The 16,226-nt window shown below is 42.1% G+C and overlaps 1 protein-coding gene across 2 annotated transcripts in view; it reads left to right on the top strand.

Moving 5' to 3' along the window:
* Positions 1–834: 834 nt before the first annotated feature.
* Positions 835–16,226, top strand: part of LOC109916140 (sodium channel epithelial 1 subunit gamma) — a 28,124-nt gene continuing 12,732 nt past the window's right edge. Inside the window, exons 1-7 of one of the 2 annotated variants that reach the window (XM_020515845.2) lie at positions 835–940; positions 3,500–3,835; positions 4,637–4,949; positions 6,025–6,224; positions 6,981–7,084; positions 9,146–9,309; positions 13,283–13,381. In XM_020515845.2, coding sequence (XP_020371434.1) covers positions 3,519–3,835; positions 4,637–4,949; positions 6,025–6,224; positions 6,981–7,084; positions 9,146–9,309; positions 13,283–13,381 — 1,197 coding nt within the window. In that variant the 5' untranslated portion in view covers positions 835–940; positions 3,500–3,518. Of the gene's footprint in view, positions 941–1,327; positions 1,389–3,499; positions 3,836–4,636; positions 4,950–6,024; positions 6,225–6,980; positions 7,085–9,145; positions 9,310–13,282; positions 13,382–16,226 lie in introns of those variants that run through there. The other variant, XM_048609653.1, reaches the window with a different exon arrangement.

Here is a 16,226-nt window from a genome sequence, read left to right as displayed (position 1 = left end):
AAAAAGTACTGTGAAGTGATGCTGTTGGGACAGATGGTATTGTACTTTTACTGTGTTTAGGAATCTTTCAAATATGGACAATGTAAATAGCTTGGTTTATTCTAATTCATCTTAACTTCTTTTAAAAAATACATTTCTGTTTTACTGTTAAAACTAAATCTGCAACATTGTGTGCTTGTGTTTCATTAAAAGACCACCTTGTTCAATTAAGAAAAGCAGAATATGATATATCAAACCAAATTTCAATCCAGGACCTAACTTGTCCAGTAATAACACCAGCTGGCATCATAACAGTAATATGTCTCTTTCAGTTGTTATGTGTTTCACCCATAGCTCAAAATGACTATCCAAGATACCTAAAACTTTATCCTCCCACAGATCGAGCAGTCAGATCAACACCTATGCAGATTGAGTATTGGGACCTCCCACTGCTACATTGGTGCAGTTTATGCCTGTTTTACATTAAAAAAACAGGTACAACCTGTACCATTTACTGTCCCCTGAAGTGGTGGAACAAGTCCCTCAATTGTATCATCAATCACTTTTAGCAGTTAGGGTTGGGCAGTAAATGCTAACTTTGCAACTGTTCCCATCCCCTTACAACCTGCTGTTTTATATTTTCCACTATATTCTTAAACTGGTAATTAATTTGGTCTCCCAGCTTTCTTCAATTTATCGATGTGTGCTGGACGTAGGGCCCAGTTTGTTTGTATGTAGAATAAGGTTGTTAGGTCATTGACCAGGGGTTGTACCAGAAGGTGTCACTCTGAGTCTTGGAGCAGTCTCTTCAACTGGGGGTGGCTCTGTTCAGCAACAGCTGGCAGTCAAATCAGACTGTCCAAATTTACAAGCCACACAAACAACTTCAGGACTCTGCATTCCCAGCTTCCAGGATTTGCTTAAACTGCAGCTCTGTGTGTCTCTCTCTCACCTTAAACAGGTATGTTCAAGGTTTTTTTTTAATGTGAATAATCCCTAGTTATAAAGTAATGTAAAATGTAATATAACTAAATACAGTTAAATAGATAATCTAAACAAAATCTCATTGAAGTGTTGGTTGAAATACCTTTTTTAACATCGTTTACGATCATGTTTGATTGAAACTGTTTCCCTACACCCTCACTACACCTGAACCTTTTGAAGTGGATTTTAATGAGATTGATATAAGAGAGGACACTTTCTGGTAAGTTGTGCAATTGAATTTAATGTGACTCCAAGTACTGAAGCTTTTTGGAATTTCATTGTGTTCCTTCTTTAAGTGGCAACCCTAACAAGCTTAGAGAAACATTTACTTCAAATATCTTTCAGTTGTAAGAAGGAGCAGTAATTTCCCCAAATCCTTTGGGGATTTGGAGTTGGCGAGTACTGACTAATTGCCTGTGCTGCTGGTAAGTACAACTAGAGTCACTTCAAAAGACACAGATCTTCCTTTAAAAAAATTAAAAACGTTTATGTATAAATATTTATTTTCAGAAGATTTATCTTCTGATAAAGGAGTTCATCATTTTTTTTACTGCAATTACCTTCTCAATCTACACGCACACCCCCACCCCCATCCCTACTCCCACCCCACCTCATCACAATGCCGTCAACACTGATTTATTTCTGGGGCGTGTGCCCCAAAGTGTAAGTCATATTTATGAATTGTACTTGGTTGCTTATTCTCCAAATGTGGGACCAGAGTAGGAAGACTGCCTTTTACCTTCAATGTGGGCATTGTTATCTGGCTGTTGGCTGTAACTCAATGAAAATAGCTGACAGACATGAGCCTGACCCAGCTATTTGACTGTGGGTATCTTGCTCATTATTGTTGAGGTCAGACACATATTTTACAATTCACCTGATTTTACTCATCAGTGACCTCAATAAATTTCAACCTCAAACTATTCCTTTCTCCCCCTGGCAAGCTGGTTTAAAATTGGACTTACAATATGCTTGCTATTTATTTTCCATTTAAGCAAAGCCATGGGAAGTAGATGCTTATTTATTACAAACAACCAAAATAGGAATAGAAGTAAACCATTTCACCCTTTGAGCTGCTGCATCATTCAGCAACATTTGTTCTCTGCATGTTTAGAATTCTACATTCCCACCTATCTCCCAAAAGCATTTGATTTCTTGCCTACCAAGAATCTACTGTCCTTCATCTTTAAAATATTTAATGACCCCACTTCTATCGCATTCACTATGTAAATAGTGAATTTCACAGTGTAAATTCACTATTTACACTGTGAATAGTGTAAATTCACAGATTTACACTATCCATGAGGGGCATGGATAGTGTAAATAGCCAAGGTCTTTTCCTCAGGATAGGGGAGTCCAAAATTAGAGGGCACATGTTTAGGGTGAGATGGAAAGATTTCAGAGAGAAAAAAAGTTCTCCTCATCTCTGTCCTGAAAGGGAAACCCCTAATTTTAAAACAGTGGCCCCTATTTCTGGACTGACCCACAAAAGGAAACTTCTTCCCACATTGACTTCATCAAGACTATTTAGGATCTTCACCTCAGTCAAGCCACTCCTGACTCTCTGAAATTCCAGAGGAAACAAACCCAGCCTATCCACCTTCCCCATGAGCCATACCACTCATTCCAGAGATCATTCCAGTAAAGTTCCTCTGAACCAGTTCAAATATGTTTAATCCTTCTTTAATTATGGAGACCAAAATTGCGCACAGTATTCAAGATGTGGTCTTACAAATGCCCCTATTCTTGGAAAGAGGCTACAGGGTGGAGGGATTTCGGATATGTTGGAATAGAGAGGGAAGAACTGGGAAAGGGAACAGGATAGCATAAGGGAGAAGTGGGGAAAAGGAATAAGGGAGGAGATGGGGCATGTGGAAGAAGGACGAGAGACAGAACACGGAAAAAGAGAGGTAGATGTGAGGCAGAAACAGGATGGGATGGAGGCATAGGACAGGTGAGAAAGTGTGGAAGAAGGGAATGAGGAAGGGCTGCTAGGGGAGGGGAAAAGGACAGGGCATAACAGTGTTGCCGGAGTTGGAGGGTTTGAGCTATAAGGAGAGGCTGAATCGGATGGGGCTATTTTCCCTGGAGCATAGGAAGCTGAGCAGTGGCCTTACAGAAGTTTATAAAATCATGAGGGGCATGGATAGTGTAAATAGCCAAGGTCTTTTCCTCAGGATAGGGGAGTCCAAAATTAGACGGCACATGTTTAGGGTGAGAGGGAAAGATTTAAAAGGGAATTAAGGGGCAATTTTTTCAAACAGAGGGTGGTGCGTGTGTGGAATGAGCTGTCAGGGGAAGTGGTGGAGGCTGGTACAATTACAACATTTAAAAGGTGTCTGAATGGGTATATGAATAGAAAAGGTTTAGAGGGATATTGGCCAGGTGCTGGCAAATGGGACTAGATTAATTTAGGAAAACTGGTCGGCATGGACAAGTTAGACCAAAGGGTTTGTTTCCATGCTATACAGCTGTATGACTCTATGACTCTAAATGGTCACGTAGAGTTTACTATGAAACTTCTTCCTGTGTCAAGGATCCACGGCAGAGATACCATGGAATCAGGGAGAAAGCAGTTGAAGAAGATCAAAGACAAGCTGCCGGTGACAGGACCACAGGCAGCGAGTGTCCCTGAGTTACTGCGATGGTACTGCTATCACACCAACACCCATGGCTGCCGCAGGATTGTGGTATCGAAAGGCCGTCTGCGGAGGGCAGCTTGGATGATCCTGACACTGATTGCGGTGGGCATCATCGTCTGGCAGTGTGCCCTACTCATCATTTCTTACTACACTGCCTCTGTCACCATCACTGTCCAATTTCAGGAAATCACCTTCCCAGCTGTTACCATATGCAACATGAATCCATATAGGTCAGTATTTATGATCCACAACCTGCAGTTCATCAATTCTCAATCCTCAGCCTCTTACTAACTCTACACTCTCTGTGGATACTAGGATCTGTCTAAAGAATACACCTCCCATTTATGTAGCATCTTTCTCAATCTCAGGACACCCAAAAGTGGTTTATACGCATTGAACTACAACAGAAATGTTGTCACTTGTGTAGGAAATGCAGCAGCTAATTTGGAACACTGCAAGCTCCTAAAAGCAGTGAGGACTTGATAGGTAATGTGCTTCGGTGGTGTTGACTGAAGGATAAATTTGGCCACAAAAGTGAGGGAACTCCTTGTTCATCTCCAAACTAACACAATGGGACCTTTACATCTACTTGAGAGAGCCAACAGGCCATGGGTGTAATAATTCATTCAATAAAATTTCTGAACGGATGATGTGAGCAATTAGTGAGTGAGAGGTCAATTTATAGACTTTAGTGTTAATACATTCAAATGCAAAGTAATTAAATTTATTTGGGAAAACAATAATATGGATACAGTATCTGAGTAGTTTTAGATTAGTCACGTAGTGAGTGCACCGTAAGTTTATAGGAACATGTGATTTTGTACCTATGCTTCCCAAAGCTTTTCATCAATGGGGTTTCCTCAGCACATATCTGGGACTGTCAGGCATCTAATTGATGGAGATTAATCATTATGAATAGTCAACAACTCCACTGTCATCTACCAGGATGACAAAAGCCGAGCATAATGGATATTGAATTATACTGACCCAGTGATTCTTATTCATCTGGGTTTGCATATTTCTCTTCACAGAAACAATGCAACAAGGCATCTCTTTGAGAAACTCGACCAGGAGACTCTGATGGCCATCAATGAGCTTTACCGCTTAACTGATAATCCCAACAACAGTTATGTGAAAGCTCTTCACCAGATTGTTGTAAACAACCAAGATAATATCCGGTTCCCAAACATTCCATTGCTGTGGATTGGCTTGGTTACCCAAGAGTACAGCATTGTATCTGACCTCATCACCAAGAAATGGCACAGGATCGATGGCACAGTGAAAATCCAGTCCTTTGAGAGCATCAACACGCAAGACCGAACCAATCTGGTCGGCTTCCAACTGGTGAGTTCCACTTCCAGTCTCCCAGCTTCTTTTGGCTCAAAAATAACCTGGGAAGTGGAGGGGGCTGTGAAGCAAAGCTCCATGAAGGGATCAGAGTGGCCCAAATAACCAGAGAAAACAGTTGGTACTGACCACAGTGAGCAGGCTGATTCTGACAAGAACACGAGATCAAAATCTGACCAGAATGAGAGAGTGGATTAGAACTGACTAGAATTAGTGGACTGGCACTGACTAGATCAAGCAAACTGCCACTGACCAGAGTGAGTTGATTGGCACTGACCAGACTAAATAGAAGGCACTAAATGGAGTGAGTAGATTGGCATTGAACAGCATGAGTGGACTGCTGCTCACCGGAGCAGGTGGGCTAGTATATACTGGACTGGGCAGAATGGTGATAATCAGAATGATTGGCCTGGCACTGACTGGAATGAATGGACTGGCTGTAATTGTTTTAAGGGAGTTGTTAAAGTGAGTGACCTAATGGTAACAGGAGTGATTGAACTGGCACTGACCAGAGCAAATGGCCTGGCACTGACTGAGGTAAGTGGATGGACATTCACTAGGGTGAATTGGCTGGCAGGGATTGGAGTCAGTGAACTAGCTCTGAATGGAGCAAGTGGAGTGGCACTGTTTCGACTAAATGGACTGGCACTGACTGGTCTGGGTGAACTGGAACTTATTGGAATTAATGGACTGGTGCTGACCAGAGTGAGTAAACTAGCACTGATGAGAGTGAATAGACTGATGCTGACAGGAACAGGCAAACAAGCACTGCCTAGACAGAATGGGTCTGGTGCTGACTATAACAAGTTCACTGGCACTGACCAGAATAAATGGACTTGTATTAGCCAAAATAAGTGGGCTGGCACTGATTGGAGGGAGTGGATTGGCACTAGTAGGAGCGTGTGGACTGGCACTGACCAGAGCATGTGGACTGGTACCGATTCTATCAAGAGGTCTGGCGTTGGCCTATTGAGCTGGCAATGAACAGAGCGAATGGCAATGACCTTGTGCTTTCGTAACTGCTGCCAGTCTTAGTGATAACATTTTTCTTCTTCCCTCACCATGGTGACAGTGTGACAATGACAATAATGAAAACTCTACTTGCATCATCTACACATTCAACTCAGGCATAACTGCCATTCAGGAATGGTACCGACTACACTACCTCAATATCATGGCACAGGTGCCCCATCAGAAGAAACTACAGATGGGTTATTCTGCTGATGACCTCATATTCAGCTGTCTGTTCGATGGACTACCATGTGATTCAAGGTTAATATATTGAGATTTATGTAACTGCATTTTTAAAATTATTAAGCCTTAGAAAAGTGGACAGCACTCTAGCCTCTGATTGTGGTCATGAGTTCAAGGCCCTCTCCAAGCTAACACCCGACGCAACACTGCCAAAAAGGTAGTGCTGTGGAAGATTTGCACTGTGAGAGGAGCAATAGTGAGAGTGCACTGCACTGTGGGAGGGGCAATATTGAGGGAACGCTGCACTGAAGGACTGTATTGAGTGCACACAACAGAGGCACAGTAATGAGAAGATGTTAAATTATCAACGTGGTGGTGCTGAGGGAGTGCTGCACTGTTAGAAGACCAGAACTGAGGGAGCACTGCTCTTTGGGAGGATAGTAATGACAGAGTGCTGCACAGTTGGAAGGGAACTGCTATGGGAGCCTGCACTGTGGGAAAGGGAGCACAGCACTATTAGTGAGACAGTAATGAGGTGCTGCAGGTGCTATAAGAGTGGCATCACTGAGGCAGTGCTTCAGGGTTAGAGAGATGCTACTGAAGGAGTTCTGCACTGTCAGTGGAGCAGTACTGAGTGAGTGCAGCAATATTAGAGGGGTGGTAATGATGAAGTGCTGCAATCAGAAGAACAGTAATGACAGACACTCTGAAGCCAAACACATGCTTGCTAAGTGGTAGCACTTGTCCTTTCTTTCCAATGACTGCACTGCCTTGCCTGCATGGGTTTTCCTGTCCAGTTATTAAGATTCGTGACTCTGTCTCTCCTCAATGCAGGAACTTCAGCCTAATGCACCATCCTTTGCATGGAAATTGCTTCACCTTCAATGGTGGAGAGAACGGCAGCATTCTCCGGACCATCATTGGTGGCAGTGAAAATGGTAAAACAAACAGGGTTAAAAAATATTTACCTCCAGCAGAGGCAATGTTAAAAGTTAAAGAGAAAACTGAATTTCTTATGAGTTTTATTTAACTCAGGTAGTGCAATATAGTCTGGCCCCCAGGTTGGGCCTATCCTTTACTCTGTCCCCTCTAGGTGGCTTGAAGTGAGGTGTCTTGGTAAACTGTTGATCTGCCACTATTATGGTGTGATACAATTATTAAGTCCCACAACACAAGGATGAGAAATGGATCACATAGTACGTGAGGAATTCAATGAATTTTTATTACAGCTCCTGATATTTACATACACACACTACAATCACAGGTACTCATATGTCTCAACTCAAGCTCAGCAATTCAGATGTACTGTAGCACACACTTCCCTCAGCCTATAATGCTGCAAGAGGACACAGCTCAGTAAGATGGAAACAGATCCTTTACTCTGGCCCTTGAGAGCAGCCAATCCTTTAAAAGGGGTGCAGCCTATACATTGGTCCCAGGATGTGGTTTTTACTCTGAGTGCCTGGGTGTGGCCTACACCTACACTCACCCTTGGATACAGTCTTTATTCTGGGCCCCCAGATGCAGCCTACGCTTTATTCTGGTCCCCTCTCGTTATAGTCCAGTACCAGCTAACAACGCAGAGTAAAGCTTAACTCTGGCTCCTTCACAACTTGAATCATTCAATTACTGTATGGATTAACTCACTGAAACTATCAAGAAAGCAAATCTTATATCATATATTTTGCATCATTTTTCTCTTTATTTTTCTTCCTTCTCCTCCAAAAATTTCAATTTGTTTCCTCAGTTTTGCTAATGATTATAACCACAAAGTAGATGACCTTCAAGACAGACTTAAGCTTGCATGTAAAATCTGACCGATATCCATCATAAACTCTGACTGATAACCATCTCAAACTCTGACTGATAACCATCTCAACCATATGCAGTCTTATTCGCTCCTATACCCATTATCCTCTTATCAACAGTTTTCAACTTTACATTAAACATACTGTCACACTCGATAGATGCATGATTGCACTCAGGAACTAAAATTACACACCTGGGAGCACAGAAGGTGATTATTTGGCCCATTGTGCCTGTGATGGATGGCTCTTTGAAATAACTCAAACCAGCTTCCCCATTTCCTTTTCTTTCCCAAGCATTTATTCAATTTGCTTTCAAACGTTCTTATAAATTCTGCTTCCCTCAAATGTTTAAGGTTGAGTATTCCATATCCTCTGTTTAAGACATTCCTTCAACCTCTCCTTTTATTCTTAAAATGTTTATCCTCTAGTTACCAAATTTTCTGGGGGACTAGGGAGTCAGCCATGGCTCAGTAGGTATGTCTGTTGTTCCCTGTGTTTGATGTGTTCAGGCACCCCCTGATTTGAGAACATAATCCTGACAATCCAGAACAGTATTGAGGGAGTGCTATACTGCTGGAGGCGCTGTCTTTCAGATGAAATGTTAAACCAAATTCCTAACTGCCCTCTCAAATGGATGTACAAGACCCCTGCATGGCACAAATCAAAGAAAAGCAATGGAGGTTCTTCCTGGTGTCCTTGTCAATAAATATTCCTCATTCAATATCAACAAAACAAATGATCCAGTCATTGCTGCTGTGACAACTTGCTATAAACAAATTGGCCGCTACATTTCCTATAGTGTATAACAGTCACAATAGCTCATTGCTTATAAAGCAATTTGGGATCGTAGAATCCCTACGGTGCATGAAGAGGCCATTCGGCCCATTGAGTCTGCACCCTCCACAGAGTATACCACCCAGACCTAGCCCATCCATGCAACCCCACATGGGTTTTATTTTAACCAGGTCTAACACATCTAACCTGCACATCTGGGGAATTTTTTAGCATGGCCAATCCACCTAACCTGCACATCTTTGGACTGTGGGAGGAAACAGGAGCACCCGGAGGAAACCCACTCAGACATGAGGAGAACATGCAAAAACGCTACACAGGCAGTCACCCAAGGCATTGGATGTCCTCAAGTCATAAAATGTGCTGCGTAAACACATGTCTTTCTTTCCTCTCTCCCAGGCCTGAAGATGATTTTGCATTTGGATGAAAATGAGTATAATCCATATCTGGTCACCTCAATGGGAGCGAAAATTGTCATTCACGATCAGAATGAACAGCCCTTCGTGGAAGACATGGGAATTGAAGTACAGACAGCAACTGAAACAGCCATGGGCCTCGAAATGGTAAAGCAACAAATTGGAGCTTTGTCCAGGAGGGTTAGGACATAGGGAAATTAAATATCATGCAACAGCTGATAATCACAAACAGATCAGCCATGATCATATTGAATGACAGAGCAGACTTGAAGGGCTCAATGATCTACCTCAGCTCCAATTGCATATGTCTGTATTTCCACATTGACGGGTGTCTCAGTAAATCTCATGGTGCTACAAAGTCAGGGCTGTTTTATTCAGGAGAAAAAAATGGGAGATTTTGAGGTTAATAAGAACAGAAAATGCTGGAGTAACTCAGAAGTCCTGCAGGACCTGTGGACAGATGAACAGAGTTAAAACTGTGAGCCCAATACAACTCTTCATCAGAGTTCAAAGTTTGAGTTTATCTGACAAAAGATCCTTAAAGAAATGGATAAAACTGTTGCTGCAATTTTAAATGTTGTATATTAGGATTAAAATGAGAGAGAGAGAGACAGGACTTTATGGATTGCTATGGAGTGTTAATTGTACATTAATTGTGTTTGATTGTCAGTGATGGGCAGTAACAATGGTTTCATTTGAGCATATATTTAAAAGAACATTCACTTCATAGGGGCATGGAAACTGAAGGTGGCTGAGTTAGGAGGTGTATGTTTGTAATGTTTAAATCTGAAATTAAATTGCTTCCAGTAATATCTTTTTACCAAATAGCTTTCCAGAATATAACACAGAAATGCAGCTAGTATAAATGGACTGAGTGGATAATTTAATGTGTTTTTGGATGGAGAGAAAGAAGAGTTCAGAGAATTGGTGGGAAAGTGAATATATTTGTTTGTTTAACTGGTTCAGTTTTTTGATGGAATAACAGAGAGGGTTAGTGAGGTTTATATGGTTGATGTGGCGTACAAATTCCAGCTGACTTTTGATAAAATGTCACAAAGCAGGCTTGGCAGCAAAGTACATACCCATGAACTAAAGGGGATAGCGGCAACATAGATACTGATTTGGTTGAGGGACAGGAAACAGAGTAGTGATGAAAGCTTGTTTATCAGACTGATGGAAGGTACTTGTGGAGTTTCCTATCTGTCAGTATTAGGACCACTACTTATTTTGAAATGTTTGATTGACCTGTGCAGAGCACAGTTTCAAAATTTGCAGATGGCCCAAAAAATTAGGAACATTGTGGGGTATAAACAGATTTTAAGAGGACATAGACTGGCTGGTAGAATGGTTGGACACATAACAATAAAATTTAATGCAGAAGAGTTTGAAGCAATATGTTTTGGTAATAAGAATGAGAAGAAGCAAAATAAAATTTAACTCATAGATTTCACGACTTACATTACCCTCTGTTACAATCACATCACTGCTGCGTGAATTCTCTTCTGTGATGCTCATTTTAACACTTGTAGGGCCTGATGTTCCTGGTTTATGGTTGTGCATCTCCTTTATGTGATTGAAGTTCGGATTTCTAAATAAAGACACAGAGTGTAAACGAAAGTAAGCTAAGGTGAACCTCTATAAAACACTGGTTCAACCTAAGTTGAGGAGCTGGATCCAACCTACAGACATTGAGCTACATCAAGAAAGGGAAAATTTAGCTAGACACTTGGTCCAGGAGGCAGTCACACTTCCTGAATTAGATCATTCAGTTTTGGTCTATGATCAGGGACAGGAGGGTGTGACTGTAGATAAGCTAAGTATAAGGTGCCAAGGGTTTGGATTTGAGGGCCCTCAGCTCCTGCAGTTGTTTAACAGTTACAAGGTTCTTGTAAGCTGTGTGCATGAGAGTGGGGACTGCACAGAGGATGAGCAAACTGATCGCGTTACTGTGGTACAGGGAACAATTCAAGTGGAAGGAGAAAATAGGACCATAGTCATGGTAGGGGACAGTATGATTAAGAAGATGGATACAGTTCTCTGCAGCCTTGACCATGTGGCCTGAAGACTGATGCCAGGATTAAGGACATTTGCTCTGGGTTGGAGACAAACTTGGAGTAGGAGGGAACAGATCTACTCGTCTTCAGATTTGTAATAATGACATTGACAGTGGCTGGGGCAGCATGGTGGCTCAGTGGTTAGCACTGCTGCCTCATAGCACCAGGGACCTGGGTTCGATTCCACCTTCAGGCAACTGTCTGTGTGGAGTTTGTACATTCTCCCTGTGTCTGTGTGGGTTTCCTCCAGTTTCCTCCCACTGTCCAAAGATGCGCAGGTTAGGTGGATTGGCCATGCTAAATTGCCCATTGTGTCCAGGGATATGCAGGCTAGGTGGATTAGCCATGGGGAATGCAAGATTACAGGGATAGGGTAAGGGCTGGGTCTGGGATGCTCGTGGGAGGATCGGTGTGGACTCGATGGGCCAAATGGCCTGCTTCCGCACTCTGTTCTATTCTATGATAGGACTGAAAAAGAAGCTCTACTGAAAGAGTTTGAACAGTAAGGAGCTAAATTAGGAAGCAGAAACTCCAAGGTCATAATCTGGATTAATACCTGACCTACAGTCAAACTGGCATAGTGCAAATAAAGTCAGAGTTAAATTCATGGCTGGTGTGGGTGGAATGGGTTTCAGTTCATGGGCACTGGCACCAGTACTGGTGTAGAAGGGAGCCCTCCAATGGGACGCTTTTCCCTTTAACCACACTGGGATCAAATAACTAGGGCTGTAGAAAGGGGTTCAATGTAATTAGAGGGGGAAGGGTTTGGGAGAAGGGAAAAGTAGGCTTACAAAGCAAAATGATAGGGTAGCTATTGGGATCACCATAGCCAGAATGGGATTGCAAAGGACAGAGAGTACAAATATAGAAAAACAGCAAATGGGGTCAAAGGGGGAAAAAATGGTAAAAAGACAAAAAGAATGGCTCTTGAATGTAAGTAGCATTCGGAACAAAATAAATGAATTGACTGCATAGATAGAGTTGATGAGTGTGATCCTATTGCCATTATAGAGACATAGTTGCAATGAGACAAAAGCTGAAAACTAAACATTCAGGGGTATGTGACTTTTCAACGTGACCTTATTGAAATGTTCAAGATCCTTATGGGTTTGACGGGGTAGATAGTGAGAGGTAGTTTCCTTTGTGGAAGAGTCTAAGAGCAGAGGGCATAATCTAAGAGTAAGTGGACACCCAATTATGACTGAGATAAGGAAGAATTTCTTCTCTCAGAAAACAGTGAATCTGTGGAATTTTTCACTGCAGATGGCTGGGGAAGCTATGTTGTTAATTTAAAGCTGAGACAGACAGATTTTTAAACAGTAAAGGAATAAAGGTTTATGGGGAAAAGATAAAAGTGGAGTTGAGGATTATCAAATCAGACATGATCTCATTAAATGGTGGTCAGACTAGATGGGCTAAATGGTCAACTTCTCTTCCTATGTTTTATGGTGTAACCTCACTGAAATATTCAATTCTGGACACCATACTTTTATAAAATGTGGAAGTATTAAAGACATTGCAGGCAAGATTTACAAGAATGGTCTGAAGGTAGAGGATATGCATTTATAAGATCTACTCAAGAAGCTGGACCTACTCTCCTTAGAGATTGGGAGGAGATTTCATAGAGGTGTTCCCATTGATGGAAGGGTCGAGAACCAGAGGATAAAGAACCAGAAGAACAAAGAACATGAGGAAAACAGTTTTCACATACAAGTAATTAGCCCCTAACATAAGATTATGGGGATACAGATTCGATTGTGGTTTATCGTGAGATATTGGGTAAGTATCTGAAAATAAATGAAATTGTAGGGCTGTGGGAAGAAAGCAGATGCGTAGGAGTAGTTAATTTCTCTGGCAGAGAAGCAAGATGGATACAACAGGCTGAATGGCCTCCATCTGTGCTGTAACCATTTCATGTTAAGTGATATGATTAATTCAGTTGATGTACAGAGGCTGGCCACATTGTACTAAGTGATAATGGTTTTGTTGGCTGTAATTTACCTCTTTCTGAAGTTTCTTGGAAGTCCACTGTTTTCCAAACAGTCATGTTTTGCTGATTTTTTCAGACTGTATTGAAGAGGCTGAGCAGTCCATATAATGACTGTACAGTAGACGGAGCTGACGTTCCAGTGACAAACCTTTACAACAAGACCTATTCATTGCAGGTAAGGCTCCAACTCACATGCAGGGAAGAGACCATGGTCAGGAAGGTGACAGCTATAACCAATTATACCACAACGGGGTCCAGAACACAATTCAGATAGTAATAGAGAGGAAGACACATCAATGCACTGTACATTTTCATAACCTTCAAGAACACCAAGAATATAAGAACCTTGACTTTCTTCAAGGTCTTCGGGGAGAAGAAGAACTTGCTTCAGCTAAAATTCTTCATGGCGGAGCCACTGTTTATTAAATCAAAAAAATGGATGGTGATAGTGTACCTCTACAACACCCATCTTGCCATCTTGGAAGTGTGTATGTTCCAAACTACATCTCTGCTCTTAGTATTCTAGTCCTCTCAAAATGAATGCCAACATTGCATTTGCCTTCCCTGCTGCCACTGAACCTGCATGTTAATGTTAAGAGAATCCTGAACTAGAATTCCTAAGTCCCTTTGTGATTCAGGTGTCTGAAGTCTTCCCCAGTTTAGAAAACAGACGACATTTCAATTCTTCAAATAAAGTACATAACTTCACACTTTCCCACACTGTATTCCATCTGCCACTTCCTTGCCCACTGTCTTATCCTGTCCAAGTCCTTCTGCAGCCTCTCCACTTCCTCAACACTTCCTGTCCCTCCATTTATCTTTGTTCACATCGCAGACTACCAGCAGCAAGCCATACCCTTACAACACAGATGTCAAGTACTAGTACTTTATAGATGAGGAAAGAGAAGGGTGACTCCTACAGAGGAGGAACAACACCATACAGAGCTGGAGGAGACATCAAGGCACAAATCATTGTGGACAGCGTACACTAATTACTAAGCAAAGCAAAGAGACAAGCACATCTCTGCTCTGGGAAGCTGGGAGCAGTGAAGTTCTCAGCTCAGGGAAGCAGAGAGCAGCAATGCCCTCAAAGGGGAACTGATGTAGATGGGGACACTCCAATTGGGAATAATCTAAACTTTGCATGGATCCAGCAATGACACCTGGCTGGACAAATAGGGTAGGACCAAGATGGCTTCCTCAACCTACAAAAAATGAAATAATTTATGACCACTCTAGGAGTACAAAAGATGACTGCAACTGCAAAAGGCAAATGGTAATAGTCAGTGACACTTTTAAAAATGGGTATTCAGATGACTTCAATTAACATGCGCAGCATTATGTTTATTAGGCAATGTGTTTCAACCTTGAAATGCCTGGCCAAGACTAAAGCTGACCAGCTGTTTCTGCAGGAGCGTGCAATACAATACCTCAGCTCCTACAGCCAGTGGTCACAATGGTGGTCCAAGTCACCATCAATCTAGTCTGGAGGAAATGGCATGTACCTCTCATCTATGTATTCTGCTGTGGAGAGACAAAATTCATCCTCTCCAGATTTAAGGAGAAGATGGGTAGGTGCCTCTTCATAACAGATGCAATGTACTGAAACCCTGTAATCCAGTTTCTAACGTGTATTTCCCAGCTCAAAATAGCAAGCAGCTGGACATCCTTCAGCAGCTCCAATCGTTGCTGGTAATGTCCAGTCTGGTCGTTGTGGAAAGTGACTTCAACTGCATCATCATTGTTATGATTGGATGATCCAGCAGGGCCAACAGTACATTGGACACCAGGTCCAGACAACTTATGGAAACAATGTAAAAAAAAGCAACAAATTGCAGGTCTTCAGCAGCCTGCAAATGTGCTGTAGTACAGATAGACCTGGTCAAGGTCAGATATGTGCCTGGTCCAAGATAGTATTACCTGGTTGTGTCCTGTGCATTAATGCTCTGGTCCACCAATACCAAACCAATGTTCTTCTCTGACTGCTGCCTCCTACTGGCTGATTGCCATGTACAGGAAGACTAGGCATTGGCAGGGGGACATGGAAACTGAATGGGAGTCTGCTGACCCAAGAAAACATCAAAGAACTTAAAGAGGGTTTCAAAGTTTAGAGACCCATGAAACCCCCACCCCTTTGAATCTCAGGACATTGGTGGGATGCAGTCAAGGTGTTCAGAAAATGATAGAGGAACAGAGGGAAATCACAAAATAACAAAATTGTTATGGCATAGAAAGAAACTATTAGACGTCAACTCCAGAAAATCATGCAAAATATGCTCCAGATGAAGTCAATGAGAGTCAATGTTAAGGAGAATCTCCAAGAAACAAACAGTCAGCCAGACCCGTTGTTTGATTCAGAGGATTTTAAAATCATCTTTCAGTCCAAAGTCTGCTCCAAGGTACAGGCTAAGACAAGTTTGTATTTCTTCTTCCAGAAGGTACACAAAGAGAGCTCCATGATTAGCATCCTGAAGGAAGAAGATGGCTTGATAATGTCATCACTGTCTGACATTTTGAGGATTCCATTTGATGCTGGGCTGTATGACATAAATCTCAGACAGCACATTCTCCCAGTTATTCCTGTCCTTGATCCCAAAGGTCTCGGATTGCAGTTTGTGGGAGAATCTGGACAAATTGCTAACTCTGGAAGAGCTGAGCAAGACCCTGGAGTCTTTTGATTAGACAAAAAGTCACAGAAATGATGACTTACTGGCTGAGCTGTATTCATTTCTGCTAGACTTGACTGGCCAAGACATACTGGCTGGCAGCGTGTCTGAATCCATGAAGGAAGGCATCATCCCTCTCATTTACCAACAGAGGGAGGAAATTAGCAGCACAGCAAATCACTTTGACAGCTGCTGTGATAGGGTATCTATGTATGGTAAGGGTAAGGGTGCTACTTTGTTGGGGAGATATGATGTCAGGGTGCCAGGTAGGTGAATGAGTGCTTACAGTAGGTCAGAGATTGAGGGCATATCAGGTCCAGCAGCAGTAATAGTGGTTGCTAATGCATTTGATGG

The sequence above is a fragment of the Rhincodon typus genome, chromosome 21, assembly GCF_021869965.1.
Source record: "Rhincodon typus isolate 14 chromosome 21, sRhiTyp1.1, whole genome shotgun sequence".
In the NCBI taxonomy this organism is placed as follows: Eukaryota; Metazoa; Chordata; class Chondrichthyes; order Orectolobiformes; family Rhincodontidae; genus Rhincodon; species Rhincodon typus.
The sequence above is the reverse complement of the archived record's forward strand: the minus strand, read 5'-3'. Positions and strand labels throughout refer to the sequence as shown.